The 21990-nt window shown below is 38.5% G+C and overlaps 2 protein-coding genes across 2 annotated transcripts in view; one reads left to right on the plus strand and one right to left on the minus strand.

The window, feature by feature from the left end:
• The first annotated feature begins 3929 nt into the window (after positions 1 to 3929).
• Positions 3930 to 8112, plus strand: LOC145780615 (beta-1,4-galactosyltransferase 2-like). Its single transcript, XM_082592240.1, has 5 exons — positions 3930 to 4138; positions 6174 to 6338; positions 6472 to 6604; positions 7450 to 7562; positions 7705 to 8112. Exons 1-5 carry the CDS (start codon positions 3930 to 3932, stop codon positions 7889 to 7891), a joined length of 807 nt encoding a protein of 268 aa, XP_082448366.1. The 3' UTR covers positions 7892 to 8112.
• A 165-nt stretch (positions 8113 to 8277) lies between these two features.
• The window catches only part of LOC145780616 (uncharacterized), a 28343-nt gene continuing 14630 nt past the window's right edge, over positions 8278 to 21990 (minus strand). The window contains exons 2-15 of the mRNA XM_082592241.1: positions 17088 to 17511; positions 16057 to 16201; positions 15800 to 15906; positions 12110 to 12284; positions 11585 to 11756; positions 11344 to 11448; positions 11058 to 11174; positions 10798 to 10849; positions 10286 to 10415; positions 10092 to 10154; positions 9751 to 9880; positions 9428 to 9592; positions 9213 to 9301; positions 8278 to 8935 (exon numbers count right to left, since the gene is read on the minus strand). Of these exons, the coding sequence (XP_082448367.1) occupies positions 8648 to 8935; positions 9213 to 9301; positions 9428 to 9592; positions 9751 to 9880; positions 10092 to 10154; positions 10286 to 10415; positions 10798 to 10849; positions 11058 to 11174; positions 11344 to 11448; positions 11585 to 11756; positions 12110 to 12284; positions 15800 to 15906; positions 16057 to 16201; positions 17088 to 17511 (2162 nt within the window). The 3' untranslated portion in view covers positions 8278 to 8647. The remainder of the gene's footprint in view (positions 8936 to 9212; positions 9302 to 9427; positions 9593 to 9750; positions 9881 to 10091; positions 10155 to 10285; positions 10416 to 10797; positions 10850 to 11057; positions 11175 to 11343; positions 11449 to 11584; positions 11757 to 12109; positions 12285 to 15799; positions 15907 to 16056; positions 16202 to 17087; positions 17512 to 21990) is intronic.

Consider the following 21990-nt stretch of genomic DNA (forward strand, 5'->3'; position numbering starts at 1 on the left):
CACGGTTCAGTTAATGTGCGTTGGATGCTTCTCAAATCGATACCACTTGTTGATATATTCCAACGTAATGCTGTAGAACTCCTGGAAGCTCGCTTTGAGAACCTTAGCATGCTCTTCATCGACGTTCTTCTGTTGTAGCTTCGAAAAACCCTGAACATTGTAATATTTTGATCTTGAAAAATTCAACTATCTTTGCCAGTTCTGGAAACAATGCAGTCGACTTGTGCAGGAGTAACAGTGGTTTATTGAAGAGCAAGAAAGGGCTGTGGAGGAATGATACGATGATCAGTGACTCTTCTCATTTAAAGAAATCCTTCAATATTCTTGGTGGATGTTTCAGCGAAAGAAAATGGGCTTTGAGTGGTTTCCAGAGATCGATCATTCGCTCGAGTAGGCCTACAGCATCAAGTGTGGTCTAACGAGTCGGTGTGTGTGTTGGTAGAGTCGAGCAGTTGCTATCAAGCTTCTCACAGAAATGCTTGAGCCTCATCGTTCTACCAGTTTGGCTTTTGAAGTGGCTACCAATCTTTAGTAAGATTGTTTCTATGTCAAGTGTGAGGCGCTTTGATCCCTTCTCTGCTGCATTGTGCAAAATATGAGCAGGTTAGCCGACTGGGATTAGATGCAATGTTTGCTCTTTGAGACGAGAGAAGACGTTGTTTTTTTCCACTATGCTGTGACCTTCCAAAATTTACTGGTGCATTATCGGCACAAAAGGATGACAGCTGTTTGGACAGTTTCATGTCTAGGCCATTTTCTTGAATAGATGAGAGAATAAAGTTCGTGATCTGTGCCGAGGTCTCGCCTGGCATCGATCGCGGGTCAAGAAGACGAGCTCGCACTCCAGCTTTGGCGTTGAAGAATCTGATGACTAGAGGAAACTAATTAGACTAATTTTAGAATATTATGCAACACCGGATACCAGAGGAAAACGATCGAAGTTCTGTAATTGTTAAAAAATAAGACAAAATAAGAACGCAAGTCGATAATAATGACATTTCTTAGCAATAAGGACATTTAAGTTTTCTAAGACATGGCCCTTCAAAATAAGGACAAACCTTAGAAATAGGGACGGTATGGCAGCCCTCCATATATCCAACTTAAAACTTCACAGTTTAAACGCCTGTCTCGTAGTTCAGGGTTATCAAATCATAAAAGTGATAACAGATGAAATAATTTTTTTTTTCAAAAGTCGATCAATAAAGTATCACAAAACCTTTTCAAAGCCAAATGAGTGGGGGTGATTTTGCATTGCTCACCCCCCCCCCCCCTTCAATGAGTGGAGGGGTGATCACCTCCCTTAACCCCCCTTGGATAGAGCCTATGCCCTGCACACAACACAAAAAAGACTCATAACAGACAAAAGTGAATAGCCTACATATGCAAAATTCGGCCAGGGTTTCTTGATTTTCTTAAAAGTCAGTAAACGGGTTTCGATACATCAAATACTTCAACAACAATCGGAAACTTTGCTGTGTCAATCTCGGTAACTGGCCCTGTGTCAGTGGTTGAAAACCTCTACAAGTATGCAAAACAGCCAGGAATAAGTTATTCCTGGTTATTTCGAATAATCCATGAAAGGTTTTGCCAGTCCGAGGAAAAACATTCAAAGATTCATTTAAACCAAGATGGAGTAGCCTACGGTACTGAGTAGGCTATTCCACTCGTCATTACTCAGGGCTTTGGAGCAGGCATAAATGTTAAGTTGCTCCAGCTCCGGAGCTCTCTTTTATCATAAATTAGCTCCAGCTCCTGAGCTTATTTATACCACTGCTCCAGCTCCAGGCTCCAAAAAGTGCTTTCATTAAAATAATGACGACATATCAATTTAATTTCTAAAGCTTGAAATTGCCTGCAGTCAACTGTTGCTAAAAAATGTCACAAGTTTATGAAATTTAAGGTACTTTCATCAAAATGTCATGCGGAACTGCGTTTCAAAATATATTCGTTACGGTAATTCGACGTTTGATTACGCAAATAATTTCTTAATTTTGTGAGAGGTTGCTGTTAAATTATGTGAATTCAGTCAATAGTAAAATCTTATGAAATAGGCTACATCGGAGCCGGAGCTATTTTTCAAACAACTGGCTCCAGCTCCACTTGAATTTCACGACGAGCTCCGGCTCCAGCTCCGTTGAAAATGCACGGCTCCGGGGCTCCGACTCCTTGCTCCGGCTCCAAAGCCCTGGTCCGTAGGCTTATGTAGCCTATGCCATAAACCTTGAAAATAGAGTTCAGATCAATAGCATAAGCTGCATAAAAAATTTCAATGGTAGTGGAAAATTGAAAATAAATTGCATTGAGGTAGACTACGTTAAACAAAACCATGGTAACTGCATTATAGCCTACTCAGAGGCAAAAATAAATCTGGGCTTATGAAAGGTTAAAAACTTGTAGGCTTCTAATTATGGTCTACTTATCATCAGAGCTGCAAGATTGTTCAGAAGCCTAAATCTAATCGAAGTTACGTTTTTTGCTTGAGATTTTTGTAAACATTTTTGGTTTAGTGAAAAATGTTGGCTAGAGGCTGTGAATACACATCAAAATCGCTGTTCACAAGTAACTCATCGCATGCGGTATTTTGTCTGTTTTTTATGCAGTGTAGCCTACGCCCTATGAACAGATTTTTTTCTGGGAGTTCCGATAAGATTACACTACAATACTTGCTGTACTAATTTAGCCTACTTTTATTCTGGGCTAGAACATAGTGGTCACAGCGGTAAACCATAATCTCTTCGTGGGAAAATTGTAACGTAAGATTCCCAAATCCGTTCGTCTGCATGCAATGACCCAAAAATAAACACACTTTCGAAACGTCTATTCAAACAGTGTATTCCAGTAAAATTAGCCCGAGGCTATCGAAAATAGGTGTAACGCCTACACCTCTAAAAAAACTGTCACTACAATACAGATTAATTGGATAAAAGACGGAACTTTTGTCCAGCCAGCAAGCACTAAGCCAACAGTTAAATGAGCGGCCAACTTTCAAGCAATCATTTTACGAATGACCAGAATAGATATCAATATCTCAAATTCACGTATGCAGTACTGTGACGCAATAATGAAAAACAATTATGAAGTCATTCAACAGGTGTTCGAGCTAGTGAACCAATGCATTCATGTTTAAACAGGCCCAAACAGGTCCAAACAGATTTAAACAGGTCTGACACAAGTCTTATTAACGCTGGTGCAATTTTGGCTCATGTTTTAGGAATTTCCATGACGTAATATTCAGTAGACTTGAACGGTTTTTATATGACGTTTGATTTGTACAGAGATTGGCCGTAACACATAGTACTGTAGTTCCATGGTGATAGTGATATTAACTTTTCCAAATATCTTACATTTGGCGACGTCTGGCAACACTGGTACATTTCATAAAGGCTGACTAATTGGAAACTTGGATTTTGGAATACATATTGCTTAGGTCAGTGATGTGTTGGAAATGTGAATGTGGTCTGTCTCTGAGCTACACCTTAGCTATGCTGAGTATGGAATATATTCCAAAAAATCTTTAGTTTGATTTTCGTATCATATAACCTAGCTTAAGATAGCTAGGCCACTAACCTACGTGTCACTTTATTCAGGGTGGTGTAGGCTAACGGGTAAGCTAGGTGGAGTAGGCTAACGAAATGTGATTGTGTGATGTAATTTTCAACTAATCTAATGACAGGATTGTTTCAGGTTAGGCTACATTTATTATGCACTTTCTAACAGTCCGTTTTGGTTTGAAACTTGTGATACTTTTCTCAGTGACTACAAATGTGTGGTGGATGTATAATTATTCCAGTGGACTTGACAGCTATGCGTACAAGAGTTCTTATGAATCAAATCAAACCAATTTTACTGAAAGTTTAAATTTGAAACAATTGAATTATTACAATATCTCCAAAGGTTATCGACAGCGTTGTGGAAAACCAACTGCATTAATGGGTTATTTACACATCAACTTAAATGAGTTGAAAGCCGCATATGATAATTTGAACACTGGACACTATTTAAACCAAAGCATCTTTCAATCTGATCACTGCGTGCCTAATGTTACAGTGGCAATCATTGTACCTTTCCGGCATCGTGAACACCATCTGCAGATTCTACTCAGTCATCTGCACCCAATTTTATTAAGACAGCTTCTGCGGTAGGTAGCCTAGAACAGTTTTTGTATATCGTACAAAGAAATTCGGCTTAGCCTATGCTACAACCAGGGGCGTAGTCAGGGGGAGTAGCCTAATTACCCTTCCAGAAATGTTTTGAATAAACATTTCAACCTGTGTTACATCATCTTTTGACAAAGTTTTACTTCAGATTTAGGCTGAAGTGAAAGTATTGTCAGAACGCGCAATTTTGAGATATTTTTTTTTTTAATTTCTGGGAAATGCCCCCCCCCCCAGACTCCTTTCCGGATGCTTCGCCGATTCGTTGCCGCGCTCACTGACATGTGGAATAATATTAAATTTCCTCAATTAATTTGTTACTGGTTACCTCCTAAAATTTGTTACTGGACACGACCTAAAATTAGCCTATCATGTTAAAAGTGTTCTTTCAACAAAAAGTAGTTTTAATCAATTAATCCAACGTTTAAGCATCATTTCAGCTGATTAATGCAAGCTCCACCAATCTCATATGACAGGCTTTTTGTTTTCGCGGAAGTTCAGGCAGTAGCTTACAGGCCTCTGAAGCCCATATCGTTTCATTTTCGCATACTGGATTTTGTGCTTTCATTCAGTTTCAAGTTTCGTTGTAGTTTTCACTGCAACAAAAGTGTGGAAGCAGAATAGGTGTGCCTACTTTTAATTCCAGCTGAAGCATTTTTTTGTTTGTTTATCTTTATCCTGCATTGCGAGAAAGCGGACTTGAGCGCTATGCATCGGTGTACGCCTTCCGGCGTACACCTGACTAGAGATGCAGCGAACCCAAAATTTTTATCCGCACACCGCACCGCAACTGACTCATCTATCCGCGCACCGCACCGCACACCGCAATTTATCTGGAACTTTGACACTGCACCGCACCGCACACCGCAAATTACAAAATTAAAAAAAAATATTTTAACGAGTTATTGTTTAGAAAGTCAATTGTAGGAAAAAGCATCCATGGCATATAACTGGTAACCTAGTACCAATACAGTTGTGCACTAATTGGCCAGGCTAACCAGATCATATTCTCTTATCAGCAATGCATCTAATTTCTAAGACATAATACAAACTAAGACAAATAGAATGTTCCTGGATCCAGTATCAGGACTTTTGAACACTTTTTGTAAGCAATAATGCAATTATAATGCCAGTGGCTATATGAACTACACACACAAGAGTAAAACTTATAGCCTGAACTCACTGGGCTAACTGATATAGTAAATAATGCGGTAGTTGCGCTAGGCCTATAGCCTGGTAACTGAGCTTATCAGCTAGGCTACTAACCAAAAACATTCGTACAGCTTCCCTGACAAGCAAGCCCTAAAACCCTGTCAACTGCAAGCCATTTGCAATTTGCATTTGCATAGCTTTCCATCTTAGGGTTTCCGAAGGGAAAAATAACTGATCCGTGTTTCCAATTTAAATTTTCATAGCTGATTCTTGAAAAGTTGAAAGTTTACGTTTACGAAAGTTTAATTTCTTGAAAGTTTACGTTTACGAAAAATTAATTTCTTGAAAGTTTACGCGGCAAGCGGCGCGGCGCGGCTTTGTCATTTCAACCTTCCACGCGGCGCGGCGCGGCACGCGGCGAAAAAGTCAAAAGCGGCCGCGTACGCGGCGCGGCGCGGCTTGCATCACTACACCTGACCCACGCTGCAGCCGACGGCAATGTCTGTTTCCGGTTGTCTACTCTACTTATGACTTAAATTTGGTACTACCCATTACTCGAAATCGATCACTGGTTAGAGGCAATTATCGTAAAGTTTCTTGCCTAGAGAAACAACAGCAAGTGCGGGTGGCTGGAGTCGAACATGCAGGCTTTCGACTGTGAGCCCAACGCGCTAGCCACTCGGCCATTGCTGCCTTTCTTTCGGTAATGTCTTATGAGCCCAAAGCTTTTATTGGTACTGGGCCCAAGTTATTTTCTCAACGGCTCTGAGTAGGGTAGCCTATACAAAACTGTTAGAAATAACCTTTCGGAAAACCAACCAATGTTGGCCTCATTTTTAAATTTTGTTTGTTTTGCGTGTTTGACAGGTTTCAAATTTTCGTTGTTGAACAAGCTGGAAACACAACTTTTAACAAAGGAAGATTAATGAACAGTGGGTTTCAATTTATTCGAAAAATATTCCGAGATCACTTTGATTGTTTCATTTTCCATGATGTGGATATGCTTCCAAAAAACGACAAGAATATCTACAAGTAGCTACTAAATGCGATATATTTTTAGGAATGAAATACTGGAACCAGTTTTTGTTCTAATCTCACTCACTGCAGTTTTAATTTGGTGATTGGAAAATAGCTTCCTTCAAAAGCTTCGTTTGAATTTTTACAGGTGTGGATTAGGAGAAAATGCAAAAGTAGTTTACCATCTTGCGTGCTCCCTCAACAAATTCAACTACAAACCATTGTGTTGCGGAATGACTGTTGGAGGAGTGCTCTCTTTCAGTGAACAACAATTCATAAAGGTGATTTTGTCTTAGTTCATAAACATCATATAACTTATGATGTCAGTTACTTTTTTTCATTCCCTCCCAAAAGAGCGTCACGTAGCCTATTATTTTAAAAGCCTCTTCAGGTTTGTTTTGACCAACAAAAAATAACGCTCAGTACCTAAGCTAAAAATGACGGTGGAATGGTGCAACGGATAAGACGTTTGTTAATTATGCAAACCTGGTTCGACTCCCGGCTCCAGCTAGTTGTTGAAGACACTGCTCACCCCATAAATTGGGTGGGCATAATTGCTGCAGGAAAAACGACCGATAAAAAGGAACTGGCCGCTCTACTCTCCTTAATGCCGAAGGCTTAGTACAATGAGAACCTTATCTTCTCATACCCGACACTTGAATCAAGTATGGGACCACCTTTACCTTTTACCTAGGCTGCGACCAGAATCCAAAACGTACTCATGATACGTACACTACAGTAGACTATAAGTAAAGAAGGTCCCATACTCAGTTACTGAGATTCGGGAAACAACCAGCTTAAGCCGGAGGTCGTGCTGGAATGGCCTCTTTTTGTGAATGTGGTGCTGAAGAACAGACCGCAAAGATGCAGACCACATTATCAACTCACCTAACGGAGTGGAAAGTCTGCATGTCTTGGATGCTGAAACCAAAGACTGGCTGCTCTCTAGTAGTCTTTCAGTGTAGTTCGGGAACAAAATGTAGTCTGAGATGGTAAAAGGATATACTATCGGCCTCACAAGCTCATACGAAGAAGATGGCACAACGGGTAAAAATTGGTACCTTTTTACATCTAAATTATCTACTGTGCTGAGAACCAAACAATTTTAAGATTCTGCATTATTCAGGTAAATGGATATCCTAATGATTATTGGGGGTGGGGAGGAGAGGATAATGACATGGACGAAAGAATAAGAATAAAGGACTTGCTGGTGTTGAGACCATTGTCACACTTATGCAGGTTTCTTAATTATCCTGAATTATTCCACTTCACTTGATCTCAATGCTAAATATTATCTGTGCATGACCAATGATCATAAAACTAATTCTTGGCATTATTGACCTAGAGATCCATTGCTTTCATGATAACCAATATGCTGCAGGTATTTCATGATGGAGCATGATAAGGATCGTCTAAACAACTATATTCCCAAAGAGGTTAACGCGAGGGTGAAATACACAAGATTTGTGATAGACGCTAACGGACTGAGTAATCTCAACACAACAATAGTCAGTTACGAGAGACAGCCGCTTTACATTCATGTGATGGTTGACGTTGACGACGGTTGACGAAGAAAGAGTAAGCGCTTATAAAAGTTTTTATTCTTAGTTGACATAAATTCAAAGTAAAGACTTGTAGGCTACTATTCATAAAACAAATAAAAAGTATTTAACGTACTTACGTATTCAAAGTGTTCAACGTACTAGTATTCAAATTCAACGTACGATAAATACGTATTAAATAAAATAAATCAAATATAGTTATTACTATCTGAAGCCTTTACAAATTGTTTCACCTAACGGATCATCAGAAGGTCTTATTCAAATAGAATCTAGCTCTTCAAAATATTCAAATAGAATTTGCTCTGCTTTGCTTTTTTGCTTAGCATTGAGCACTTTTTTGTAGTATTGATAGTTTTCATTGTTTTATTAAATAAAATAAATATGCGTGTAAAAAATGTAGTTTATGGTATACTACCAAAACCACATCCTTGTGTTAAGGCAGCCTCTATTTTAACAAACAGAATTTATTAACAGATTACTGTTGTCAACTTAAAAGGATGGTGATTTACGAAGCCAAACTTAGAATTAGCAATTGTGTTAACATCACAAAATAGTAAGAACAAATTAACAAGCAAAAGAAAACATAAAATGCTTAATACTTTCAATTCTTCCATGACTATGTAAGTTACTTTGGTTAATAAACTGAAATGAAATAATTTCTTACTTTCTTTCTATAGTTTTTCTATTGTTCATGGCATGGCTCATCACATCACAGATTACCAATCCTTCTTACCAAACGGTTTGTTTGCGAGGACTTTTTCTTTAGATTTTTTTTATGGATAGCATTTTTTCCTTTAAAATATTGAACTGACATGGTGTTGCTTTCGTGGTAGTTAGTTCATCCAAGTCCAATAAAGGACACACGGAAGGTCGGCCATGAGCACATTGGAAGGGCAACTTGCACGAGGCAAGTCTCTTCATTAGACCCGAACATTGTTCTTTCGAGAGCGCATCTCCGAATCTTATCGCTCCATGACAGGCTCGCGAACACAGCGCGTTGAACAAAGTGGGAGGGATCGCCACACCAACTGAAGGTCCTTGCTGAAGAATCTGAAAGAAAACTATTTTCAATTCTGAGCAATTATTTAAAAATAAGTTGACCCACGAGAAAAAGCTATCATAAACGTCTGCTCGAGTGACTATGGATATTGTGGACTATCACAAGTAATAAACGTATCAGAGCTAGTTTAGTAAAGACTTTAGAAAGCATCTTCAGACAAAGGCAATTTTCGATTTTAAAGGAGGCAACCAAAAGCTTAAGGTTTATATCAACCCCCAATTGCGAACTGAGTCTACTTTGCATTGATAACCCTTTGCATAACCCTACCTCAGTCCGTTCAATTATCAGTTCCTTCAACGCGCTTTTGATGTCTTTGCAAGTCAACAGGGCAGGTATCTTAGTAATTCGTATCCTTTCTGACAAAATAAAATAAAAACTATCTTGTTTAGTCAATACCCAAGAAAACTTCTTTTTTGTACAGTTTTGATAAATGAGTTGTATTTCCAGTAGGCTACATGGCTCAAGTTTGATGAACAATTCACCTGTTGCACGCAAACCATCCACAACGTCATATCCTAATCCAGCGTTTTCGAATATTTTCCTATTGCCTTGTAATGCTCGAAGCTCATCTTTCTCCACGTCGAGTTCAAGGGGTTGATTAAGTTTAATCGATTTAACGTGATGTGGTTGGCCTTCATCCATAGCTTCTGCGCAAAAAGTGTCATGTTTGAATGTAAAACTTGTTGAAATTAAGTCTGCACATCTCTGCAACACTTGTTTTCTCTTCCTCTAGATAACTTATGAAAATATCGCCTAAATTAAAGACATAACGATATTAATAATATGCGCATAACTAGAAACAAACCTTTAACAAACGCTTCTAATCTTATCCGCTCATGCACAGCGTGTTGGTCGAACAACAAAATCGATCGATGAGTAGCAAAATCCTCTGCTGCTACACAGGCGATGAATTCGTTTGATACCTGGCCGATTACCTGAACGTATTTCACAATCAGGTAGGCTGTGATTTACCACCATGAAAATTTATAAAAACTAGGAATTATTCATTGTAGGTTTAACCGTTTAACGAAATTTTCTTTAAGACACAGATAAACACTTTTAAGCCAAAACCTTCAAGCCGAGTGTGTTTTCGTCAAAATTGTGAATTCATCTCTTTATTGCAGCTTGATTATCAATGTAAAGTACCTGCAAGTTTTGCAGATGAGTCTTTGACAGTTTACACTGTGCTTTCAGACAGCTCCCAATGACCTGTAAGCAGCAAAGGATAATAATTTATTAAAGCTACAATCGTTAAATCAAGATGAAAATATCAGATTTTGGTTTTCACAACAGTTATTTATTTTTTCACGCCCATGTGCAAAAAACACAAAATATGCTACCTGTAAATTCTTTTTAACATCAAATGCAATTGAAGGCTGATGCGAAACGTCATCCACCGAGGATGTCTTGTGAAGATGTCGATGCGACGGTATGCGTCCAAGTGAAGACCGTGACGTCGAAAATGCATTCCTAAGTTCCAGTAGATATTATTTTATTTTTATTGCATAGTTGACGATCATAAAAAAATGACTTGTCAGCTTTACGTGTTTTGACGTTAAGTTGAGTTTTTTTTTAACAAAACGAAAGCTGAGTTCTATCTAAAGCGAAGAGATTCGTAAACGAACACTATTGCAGTCGGTATTTAGACTGTGAGAATCTAAGATGACAGACTGGTTGCTCAAAATTTATCTTGGTGATAATCGGCAAACCATACACAATTGCTCATCATGACAGGTTGAATAACTCAATTACACAACAACAGAAAAGGCATCAACAATGAATTGCAAACAAGACTTATAACACTCTGATACAATACTAGTTTAATACTACACAGCGGAGAACGACAAGCCACCTGCAGAGTTGTTTTGTTGAATAACCTCTCTTTTGCGATGGTCGGCCACAATCTAACAACATAAACCGTTTGTTATTATCTGACAAAACAAGCCAATCATAATGCTGAATTGCTGGTTTGAAAGAAAAGTGTGTTGTTATAATAATTCGTGTATTCTGCAGTAAATTACTTTTCGAAGCTTAAAGTATGTGGATTTGATATGGCACGAATTAAATTTAAAGTAACTTCATATTATGTAGTTTTCCGATGGCACAGCTTACCAGCCAACGCTTTGCCATCATTCGAAGAAGTCTCGGCTGGCTTAACAAAAGATGTCACCCCGGTTGCTGAGTTGATATAAAACCTTCCAACTTTGGGAGCATACTTTTCCACCCAACCTAAAATATTGACAGTGTAATATATATACTCTTAAAAGTGTATTTGAAAATGATAAATAAGCCTACTTGTTATATTATCACTGATTGCAATCTCAAATGCTTGATATTCAGAAAATGGCTTAACGTTGTATCAACGGATGCTATATTAAACTTTATTCCAAGATACTACCTGGACACAGTCCATCTTCGGAGTTGTTTTTCTTTTTCTTAGCTTCTGCAGCCATATCTTGATAAAGCAACTGTGAAGAGCAACTTTGCTTGCAATCGATTGAACCTGATGATAATTTTTTTTTTTAATATATATGGTCGGTTTGGTATTCGATATCGATATAAAGCTCATGGCGCGCATGTTACCTCATACATCATCAAACACTAGCGGTGACACAAATTTTGGGACATTCTTTTTTTACCGTGATCCAAACATGGCAGTGTCTTCACGTTTTCGTCCCTGCATTCAGTGCAATGCTTTCTTTTAGCGGTTCTCCCTGCCAAACAGACCAGATCTGTGGAAACGTCGAATTTTGTTGAAAAATCTGTCCCACAGCTTTCGTTGTTCTTCAGCTTGGCATTGGTCGAACACTTCTGCAAATTGAAATTTCCAAAGCAAACCTCATACGCCGGATGCATTGTTACAGTTGTATGAACTGAACACCTTCTGGTTAAACCATAAATGCTCAACAATAACTAACTGATGCAGGCTATGTACTGCAGATCTTTTGTGTTCAACAATTTATCTCTAGATAAAGAAAGTTTCAACCAGGGTTTTGCTTGCAGTAATGTGGGGAAGGGATTGTACCATTGACACAGGCCCGGTCGCCAAAGTAGGTGTTGAGCGGCCGTTAAAGTAAGCTTTTTAGGTGCACACACTGTGATTTGAATCACCGTGGCTAAATTTGTTTGCAATTATTTATTATACTGTATAAAATGCATCATACCGTTTCCAACTTTTTATTTTCCTTGAGGTTAAGAGTTTTATTGTTAGCATCAACGCCTTGTCTTGAACTGTCAACAAACATGTCTTCTATTGTAGATAAAATAAGTTTCCAATTTGAAAATTCTACCATCGTTTTTCCTGGCTCCAGACCAATGTCATACCAGTCAAATGGGCACCTTTGAGCAAGAAACATGAAATCATCATTAGGTGCCATACAAACATTTGATAAAAGACAAAATGTTTATTACAACTTACAATCAAACTGTTTTGATTTTAGATAAGTTTTCACAAAACAAAGTTTAGCACATGACGGGAGTAGTAAAGTACGAAAGTGTGCTCATCTTATATGACATGTTGTTTTAGATGTTTTAGCTAGTTTGAACGTACCGGCACAGGTGTGTTTTGATTACATTTTACCCAAATCACCCCTAGATTAAAGGTTATTTGGACAGAATAATGACTGATGAAGTTTCTTAACAAGTTAACCAACAACTGAATCTTGCTCAAAATATATTTTGACATGTACTACTGTAGCAATCCGGTATCACGCCAACATGTTTTCCTTCCTAACAAGTGAACCATTTTAACCCATACATCATTTTCTAAAGATTTTGTATTTTTCCATCTAAGCTGCATTCCCTGGCTGCGTTAAATAGAAAAAAGAGAACAGAAAATAAAACTGTTCCCATAACTGAGACGAACAGACATGAGAGAGAATAAAAATTAGAACGCATACAATTTGGATGACTGCTGAAATGCGATAATTCGTAAACTCATATTGTTTCGTGATTCTGCAATGATCAAATTCATTTTTGTTATAGGCCTACAATATTATGAGAACATCCTCTGATAATTTCAAATTATAATTCGAGCAACAATTGTGTGGAAATAGTTTAATGGAGTTGGATGGTCAAATTAGTTACAATATCCATCAGGAAGACAGAATTTTCGTTAGACAGCTAATTAACATTAAAAATCTCAATAAAACCACCTTTGCACATAAAAATAAATATAGGCTATTACCACACTACGGGCGGAATTCAGAAACCAGACTTAAGGCGGCTTAAGTCTGTCTGGACAAAATTTTGCGTTAAGCGTCGATTTTGCGATTCAGAAAGCAGACTTACGCTTTAGCAAGGCTTATACTCGGCTTAAAAGCCGAAAGATATAAGCCACCTGCGAAGGTGGTTTAAGCCTCTGTTGAAGGAAAAAGTGTTTGGCTAACACTGGAAGTATTGAAAGTAGGAGGTTTGTTACAGCATTTTTTTTTTAAAATAGACCGTCTGGTGCAAAGGCCACGAAACTTTTTTGATAGTTTTTAATGTGAAGCAGGTGTGCCTGTTATCTTAGCTTGGTTGCAGGCAGAGTTTCGGTCTGACAGTTGGCTTGATTGTTGAATAACTAGACTGCTTTCAGACGCTGACAATAGTAGGTTACTAGTGTTATTGCTGGTGGTGTAAATTTTGAAATGCCTATTTTGTGTTGTTGAATAACCAGACGCTGACACGCAGTTTAGTAATACTGCTTGTAACATCACTTTTGCAAACATACAATTGTGATTGGTCATACTTTTTCCTTTGTCTGCAATGCCAGGAAAAAACAAGTCTATTAACTATCTTACATTTGACAGTTTTCAGACCAAAGGGAGTCTATGCGCCCGCCCTTTTAGTCATAAACTGGCAACAGTATTCCTACAATTGTACTATTTTTAACTTTCAAGGCATCAAAAATAACCTGAGTTATCTGATTCTTTCAAATTGATGAATTATTGCAAACGAAAACCATGTGCGTATTGGCATAACGTTGTCTTAACGTTGTTTCAGTGCGTAATGAGTATTACTTGCTTGTGAGGGAAATTTTTGTGCCAGATCTGTTGCGTCATGGATTACTTGGCATCTACGGTACGTTAACGAACCACTTACTGATGCAACTACAACGTTTCTATTTCAACGTCACAAAAAACGACTTTTTTCTAGTTGTAGGTTTAAATAGCACAACATTGCATTATTTGTTGATTTAGCATGAATATAGCTCAGCTATACGCAAGCACTTCTTCGCGTCAGTTAACTATCGCTAAGATATGAACTACTAAATTCAGTGAGCAACTTGATGAGCGAGTTTACTGCGCTTTTAGATAAACATAGTTTATACAAATTCCCGTAACCCTTTAATGTAAATTGCATTATCATTTCTTATTTCAATAAAAATACCAAGAGGATTTAATTACAACGATTCTGAACGCCAACTGCTTATTGACCTCATCAAAGACTTTCCAGTGGTGGAAAATAAATAAAAAAATGATAAAAAAGCCTTTCCAAAATAATCAAGCGAGGAATGATTTAACTAAAGTTTTTGACGCGAACAGCTCTACTGAAAGGACCACCCAGAGAGCAAAACTCGTTATATTTACATTGATTCAACGTCTGCAGGCGTTGAATCAATGTAAAAATGACGAATCTTGCTGTCTGGGCACAGATCAGCTGAAAAAGTTAGGTTTAGTTAGTCCATCTGAAACATGGCGTTATTGACACAGGTTTTGGTTTGATACTTAGGTCACAGTATATTATTGCATATAATTGTATTTTCGTTTTCTCACAAATTTGCAAACCATTGCTTTTAGGCAACTCTTCGATGAAGAGTATGCAAATATTCACATTGAAAGGCCTGCTCGCAATCATGCAAATCCTTTTAATCAACTTAACGACAAGCAGTTTTGTCAACGTTTCCGTCTTAGCAAAACTGCAACTATGGAACTCTTTGAATTGTTTAAAAATGACGAAACGTTGACAGCCCGATTGCATGCAATACCGCCCATACTGCAGCTATTGATAAGCCTTCGATTTTTTGCAGCTGGCCATTTCCAGAGAAGCGATGGCAACTTGGCCGGGGTTAGTCAAAGTTCTGTTTGCAGAATTGTAGCGCGTATTTCTCGGTGCATACCCATTGTCACCCAATAGGATTCCATCAATTTCTCCTTTCTCAAATTTATCTCGAATGATGCTGTTGTCAAAAATCCGCGCATCATGTGTCAATCCTGGCCATGATTGTGCAAGCAAAGTCAAAACTTTCCTATTTAGGCATCAAAAATAACTTGAGTAACCTGATTCTTTCAAATTTATGAATTATTGTAAACGAAAGCCATTTGCATATTGGCATAACGTTGTTTTACGTTGTTTCATTGTTAAATGAGTATTCCTTGCTAGTGAATGAACTTTTTGTGCTAGATCTGTTGCGTCATGGATTACTTGGCATCTACGTTAGTTAACGAACGACTTACTGATGCAACTATAACGTATTTCAACATCATAAAAAGTGCTTTTTTCTAGTTGTGAGTTTAAAGCACAACATTGCCTTATTTGGTGGTTCAGCAGGAATGTAGCTCAGCTTTACAGCCTTCAGTTTCACGCTTCATTACCTCAACCAAAGAGTTGCTATAGCAATTTCTCTTTCGCGCGAAAACGAAGAGGCTTAATACGGTCTTATATAAGTCGCGCGTAAGTCGAGTTTCTGCATCGCAAATAAGCTTCTCGTATAAGCCTGGCCTATATAAGTCTGACTTACGCATAACACTGACTTATTTTGAGACGCAAATCTGAATTCCGCCCTACGTATACAATAACATACAATTGTACACACACACTAGAAAACCGAAACATACCTAATAAATAATGCAGTTTATACAAAAACTCACGTAATGAGAAGTATATACGCTGAATGTGTAATGTTTAAATGTTGCACAGTATTCTTCGTTAAGTGATTGCACACACCTTTTCCTTTCATGATGGAGTGGATTTTAGTCTAAATATAGCAAGTTGGTATAACATACAATGTATAGAATGTGTGTTATTTAGCATACATTTTCACAAATAAACATGTGAATAAAACAGTTCATATCCAATAAATATTCTGCTTTTGTTTGAGAACACCCTTTCATAATACAGTATATACCTGATGTACTATTCTTTTATTTACATACACGTATTGAATGGATTTCTTTACATGTCCAATGGAGGAAAAATATACATCAACAGTAAATTTTTCTATTTTTTTGGATATGTGATTTTCCAGATTGATACCAAGCAGTTGATTTGCCCTAATAATAAAGTTTTAAATGTCAACTGTTAGAAAATATAGTATATTTTGTTGAAATTGTAATATTTAAATCAAAAGTATAGGGTAATTTCATAGACTCTTATCTAACAGAGCAAAAGTATCATCCCGTTGCTCACTACTTAATAAAGTCGGAATGGCCCGTTTCGGTGAGTCCGATCCCTATTCAGTGATTTTTTTAATTTTTTTTTTAAATTATTGGGTACCGTAGCCTAATCATCATTGCCGTTTTAGGGTTAGGGGTTTGGGTTATAGGTTAGGAACTCACCGAATCGGACTCACCGAATAGTAGCAGACCCTAATAAAGTATATATTATATAATACATTATATATATATACTTAATAAATTACTCAATAACTAATAAAGATCATCGAAAGAAATCAATGGTTTCAATGTACCCGGAATGGCCCGTTTCGGTGAGTCCGATTCGGTGAGTCCGATTCGGTTAGTCCGATTCGGTGAGTCCGATCCCTTAATGGGGGATTTTTTCAATTTTTTTTTTTAAATTATCGGGTACCGTAGCCTAATTATCATTGCCGTTTTAGGGTTAGGGTTTAGGGCTTAAGGTTAGGGGTTAGAAGTTAGGAACTCACCGAATCGGACTCACCGAATCGGACTCACCGAATAGTAGCAGACCCCAATGTACCGTACCCCTTTGTCTTACATGCATAAGCTAAATTGTTGAATTACCAGTAGGTCTATATAAATATATATTTGATTGACTTTTAGATTTCCTACTTTGCAGTCTAATCACTGATATCAATGCAGTTGTCGTATCCTATAGACTGTATATGTAAAAAACATGGCTTTAAATAATGATCATTGAAAGTATGACGCTACTATTAGCTCCATGTAGCAGTATTCTCACCTTGCATGAAAGCTGATACTTCTTCCAATTTTCATATGAAAACCACTTTGCTTTTCACAAAAACATATTGAAACAGAGGTATGGACAAGAGCAATGTCTCTTAGCATTTGTTTGGTGTGTTCAATTTCGGTAAAAGGAACAAACGAACGCAGACGAACAGAAAGGTTTGAAAAAAGATTACAAGCAATCACAGTGCTGCCGCCTCCAGTATTGGTGCAATTATCATCTCCTGTCACACATTGGTGATTTTTTCCGAAGTTTGAAATTGTTTTGGAAAACATCTCATTAAGATGAGATGTTGATATTCTCAATTCTGAAGACATCTGGGCTATACTAAACAAAGCCTCTCCTCTGTAGCCATAATGACTCAGTTTTGTTTGAAGATCACAAAGACTGGAGCATTTGCTGGTGAAGTACTTGGTACCTAAACACGAGCATGATGAAATATGCGTTTGAAAATTTGACAGCCTGTTCCATGTTTTTCCATTAGTGTAAAAACAAGTATATATTCTAGGTTGTACTATGTTTGAGTGCATCCCTACATGACAAGTATTTTAGTTGCACTCTGAAGTAAAAATAAATTACGTTTAAATAAGTAGGCCTATTAAAATCAGTTGATAGAAGTAGCAGCTTAAATGGAATCAGCAGTAAAAATTAAATGTGTCATATTAAGATTGTTGCAATCATCAAAAAAACATAAGTACAATCTTGAAATAAAAATTAATATTTTTTGTAAAAAATCTGTGAAAAACTTGAATTCTGAGAGTTTTTAATTACAGTAGAATTTGCCTATAACGGCTTCGTTTATAACGTCAATTCGCCTATTACGTCACATTTCGCTCGGTCCCGGCAGAATTCCTATCTTTTACGTACATCGTAGTTCGGCTACAACAGCATCGCCTATAGCGTCAATTCGCATGTAACAGCACCCTAAATTGGTCCCCAGACGTCATTGTTCGTTTATAACATCACTTTAAGCCATCACCTTCACCCCGAACGGTCAGTCTTTTGATCCAGTTAGCGCTACTGCTTGCAAAATGTTTTCCCTTTATTTTGCTACGTCGTTCGCAGCAGGGACTTTAATTAACTGAATTGACTTTTTTCCCGCGTGAAAAACTATCACGTGTAAAAAGCAGCTCCACAGCTGACCTTTAAACAACTCAAAACAACAGTTGTACGAATGTACGTGCAGTACTGTATAAACTAATTAACTTTTCAATTAATTTTTTCCGTGTGAAGAAAAAAAAGTCCTGAAGTCAATCAGACAACTAGATCGATACTTCCGAAGTCACGACGATAGCGAGTAAATCCTACATTATTTAGCAAAAGCTGAACGCTATGTGGTAGAGAAATCCGTGTCAAAACCAAAACAGCTGAAGATCAATGCCTTTTTTGCTAATAAACAATGAACTTCTCTACTACCGGTTGTCACAATCAAGGTGCAATGCCTCGCGATGGCTTGCTTTGTATCTTCAACGAGCGTGTTGTTTTGGTTGTAGAATTCTGGTGCGGTATGTTATTATCGGTCAATGACCAGTAGTAACCTCTAATTGTGAAGTCGTTGTTCTGCAACGTAATTCTAAATCATTCTGTATCTGAAACGTTCTGTTGTTTTCACAATTGCCAATATCGTTTGTCATGATGTCACAAGGTTGTTTACGAATGGACCTCTGATTACGAAAACTGTATTATGTAACAGTCCTCTACCCCTACGTGACATTCTTTAGATTTCTTTAAACTTGCTTGTTTATGCCGCTCAATGCTACGTGACCGACGATGAGTTCGTGTGATGCAATACTACGTCACCTTCTCGAAGTTACTGGACTGAACAACCAACTATATAAATAGTGGTGTAGTTTGTGTAATTTTTTTTTATTATGGTGATTATTATGAGTTGATTATGAGAGGTGTGCTATGAGTTGTGGATTGGTAGTTGATGCAGAAATTAGAGTTATTTGAGAAGCCGTTCGTTAAAGTTCTTCAAGAAGTCAGATTATCATTTCACTAGTAGAATTATTCGACATTTAATTGACTGCTTTTCGGTTTGACCCATTAAACTACGTCATTGAACCTTTCCAAGTCTTTTTCCTGGTAAGAGATAGTGTTCCGGCGGGTCGATTGCCCTCTTGATTAGAATTGAAATTGGGATGAATTTTGTAACTTGGCTGGTTGAATTAAGCAACGTTGAATTTGCGTTGTTTCTGTGTTCTGCGTGACGTGGCTTGCCTGGTGGCAAAGAGATTTCACAACTGATTATCGCCTTTTGCTGCGTGCCGGGAGCCGTTGTTTCTGGACACAATTTTGCCTGCCTTTGTGTTGAGTTTCATTTCATTATCGAAAAAAGCAAGCTAGAGAAATGAATGTGTACCACGGATTTAAGTTGTCGTGTTAAAGCCAATGTAAGTTTATACAAAATCAAGTTTTTATCCCAACTCACTAACTCAATAAATAAATCAAGAAACAATTGCAATTATGATTGAGGCAGACCGAGGAGGGATTGTAGGTAGGCAGTGAGCACCTACTCTTGTAACCAAAAATAAAAACTTGATAATTGGACAACTGAAGTAAAGAACTATAAAGTATCTAAATAACGAAATAAAAGAATTAAAAGAACTAACAAAATTGACAGAATTGAAAGAACAAGAACTAAAGGACTAACTTAAAGACTAACAAATTTAAATTTCAACCAAGGAAGACTTCTGAAGGGGTGGTCAGCACATTCCTGCAACGAAAGGACTTTAATATAACCGTACTTTAATTGTGTTGTAAACTGGAACTCTATTGTACCGGAGCCTAATTGTGTATAACAACTTGTGTAAAATACTGTATTGTTTGTCAAAAGGCTTGCTCCACCGTAACTCAGAGAGCGGTAAGTTACTAATTAATGTTGGTTACGCTGTCCATTACGTTACGTGTGTCGCTTTTAGTGTGTGTAGGCTATAGTATACAGTAGTGTAATTTTTTTAAATTGATAAATGGAAGGTGACGGTGGCCATCCGGTATCTCGTGCGTTTCCCGTTGGCAGTGGGACAGGGGGCGCTGCGTCTGGGGGTGGTGCGGCGGAACACCCGGGCGTTGGGCAGGTGTATCCTCAGGGGGTTCATGGCAGCCTTACCCATGCTGATTCCAGTGCAGAAGCTGTGCTCAGGGACGTCAGACACAAAAAAAGAGAGGTGCTGCAGGGGGTTGGAGAATTAAGGAGAGGTCTCCCCATGGTACATGATGAAGCGTTGCTAGAGCGGGCCTTGGTTGATATGGCGGAGTTAGAGGGCAACTTTGGAGAACTGTTAGAACTTGCGAATAAACTAAAGGATAGCACTATGATATCTGAAGCTACAGAACAGGTCAGGTCAGAGATTGAGGAATTGAGACGTACTATAAAACAGAAGCAAATCTCCAAGGTAGATACAAAATTAGGTACAATAAAAGGAAAATCAACCAGCAGTGCTTCGAGTAGTCGCTCGCGCCGTTCAAAAGAAGAAGAGATTGAAATCCGGCTCGAAATAGAGAAGTTGCGGTGGGAAAAACAGATGCGGGTGACCAAAGCCAAAGCAGAGGAAGCCAGAGCCAAAGCCAAAGCAGAGGAAGCCAGAGCCGAAGCAGAGGAAGCCGAAGCCAGAGCCGAAATTGAAATGCAGATCAAGGCAGCCGAACTGAGAGCAAGGCAAAGTAAGCTTGACTTGTTTTCACAATGTGGATCGGACCAAGGGTCGGAGCGCGGGCAACGACGGCCTACGGCCAGTAGTCTCGGAGTCACCGACTACATCCCTACAGCGATAGAAAAGGTCCAGAGGTGGGACGCTGACATTATCAATCCGCCTGGGAGATCCCATGACATTCATGGGGCCGCTAGCATAGATGCCCAACCTAAACAGAGCCAGGCTAAACAGGAGAATTTAATGGAACCGCCACATAGAGAAACTCCCCTAAGAAAGCTCTTTCCAGGAAACGCCCTCACAAACAAGTATAGAACGTGGACTAAAGATAATTTTCTGGCAAAACCGCCCGGGGGGACCCATGGGGCCGCGGAAAGAGAACCTCATTATGATTATCAACGTGATTTTCATAGAGAGAAGGTTGTGAAACCGTCACAAACATGCCCCTTAACTGTAAGGAAAGATCTTAAAGATGAGAGATGTAATTTACCACTAGTTAAAGATGATGGCCGTGAAACTCGACATGCTATGACACCCCCGCCAGGGCTTAATGCAAACAGAGGCGCTGAGGATCAACAAAACTGGTTCTATAAATATCATAATTGTCGCACTTTCTATGACAGGGCCGCATTAATCAACTATGACGGCAACAACATGCCATTTATATTTTTTAAAAACCGTATCGAATCACTAATGGAGAGTTGCCCATTTGAGGGAAATCGGCTGACTTTGCTACAGGCAGCCTGCGTACGTAGCGCCGCGCAAACCATTTCAAACTTAGCATCGGATACTTCTGGTTGGAGCGAAAAGGAAAGGATCGATATGTCGTTGGATCGCTTGTCGCAGCGCTTTGGCGTTAGAGGCGGATTTCTCGCGGAACCGGAGATTCGGCGGATACGGCATGGCAATAAATTATCTGGGATGTCATCATCCTCAATAAAGGAATTCAAAGACGAGCTGGCTCAGTGTACCCTCTTCGCTAGGGCGTATAACCAGCGCCATCAGCTAGAAGGACGTTTTGTACTAGACTTGGCAGGTCGATTATCTGGATATGCGAAGAAAGACTTTTTGTACTATCTGAAAGAGCAATATGATAGCACCGAGGAACCAAGCTTCCAAAGCCTAATGGATTTCGTAAATTGCGAAGAGACGTGTCGCTCTACGGACTTCGCCATACGCTTAATGGAAGAAGTCGTTGCTAGAAAAGATACAAAACGGTCGGCGAGTGATAATCACATTATGCGTAT

Source organism: Aplidium turbinatum, chromosome 12, assembly GCF_918807975.1.
Source record: "Aplidium turbinatum chromosome 12, kaAplTurb1.1, whole genome shotgun sequence".
NCBI lineage: Eukaryota > Metazoa > Chordata > Ascidiacea > Aplousobranchia > Polyclinidae > Aplidium > Aplidium turbinatum.

Bases quoted from the DNA above. Each gene is read 5' to 3' on its own strand.
- LOC145780615 (XM_082592240.1), top strand. From the start codon at position 3,930: ATGGGTTATTTACACATCAACTTAAATGAGTTGAAAGCCGCATATGAT. The intron at 6,339-6,471 runs GTAGCTACTAAA...GAATTTTTACAG, and splicing joins AACGACAAGAATATCTACAA to GTGTGGATTAGGAGAAAATG. The intron at 7,563-7,704 runs GTTTCTTAATTA...AATATGCTGCAG, and splicing joins CCATTGTCACACTTATGCAG to GTATTTCATGATGGAGCATG.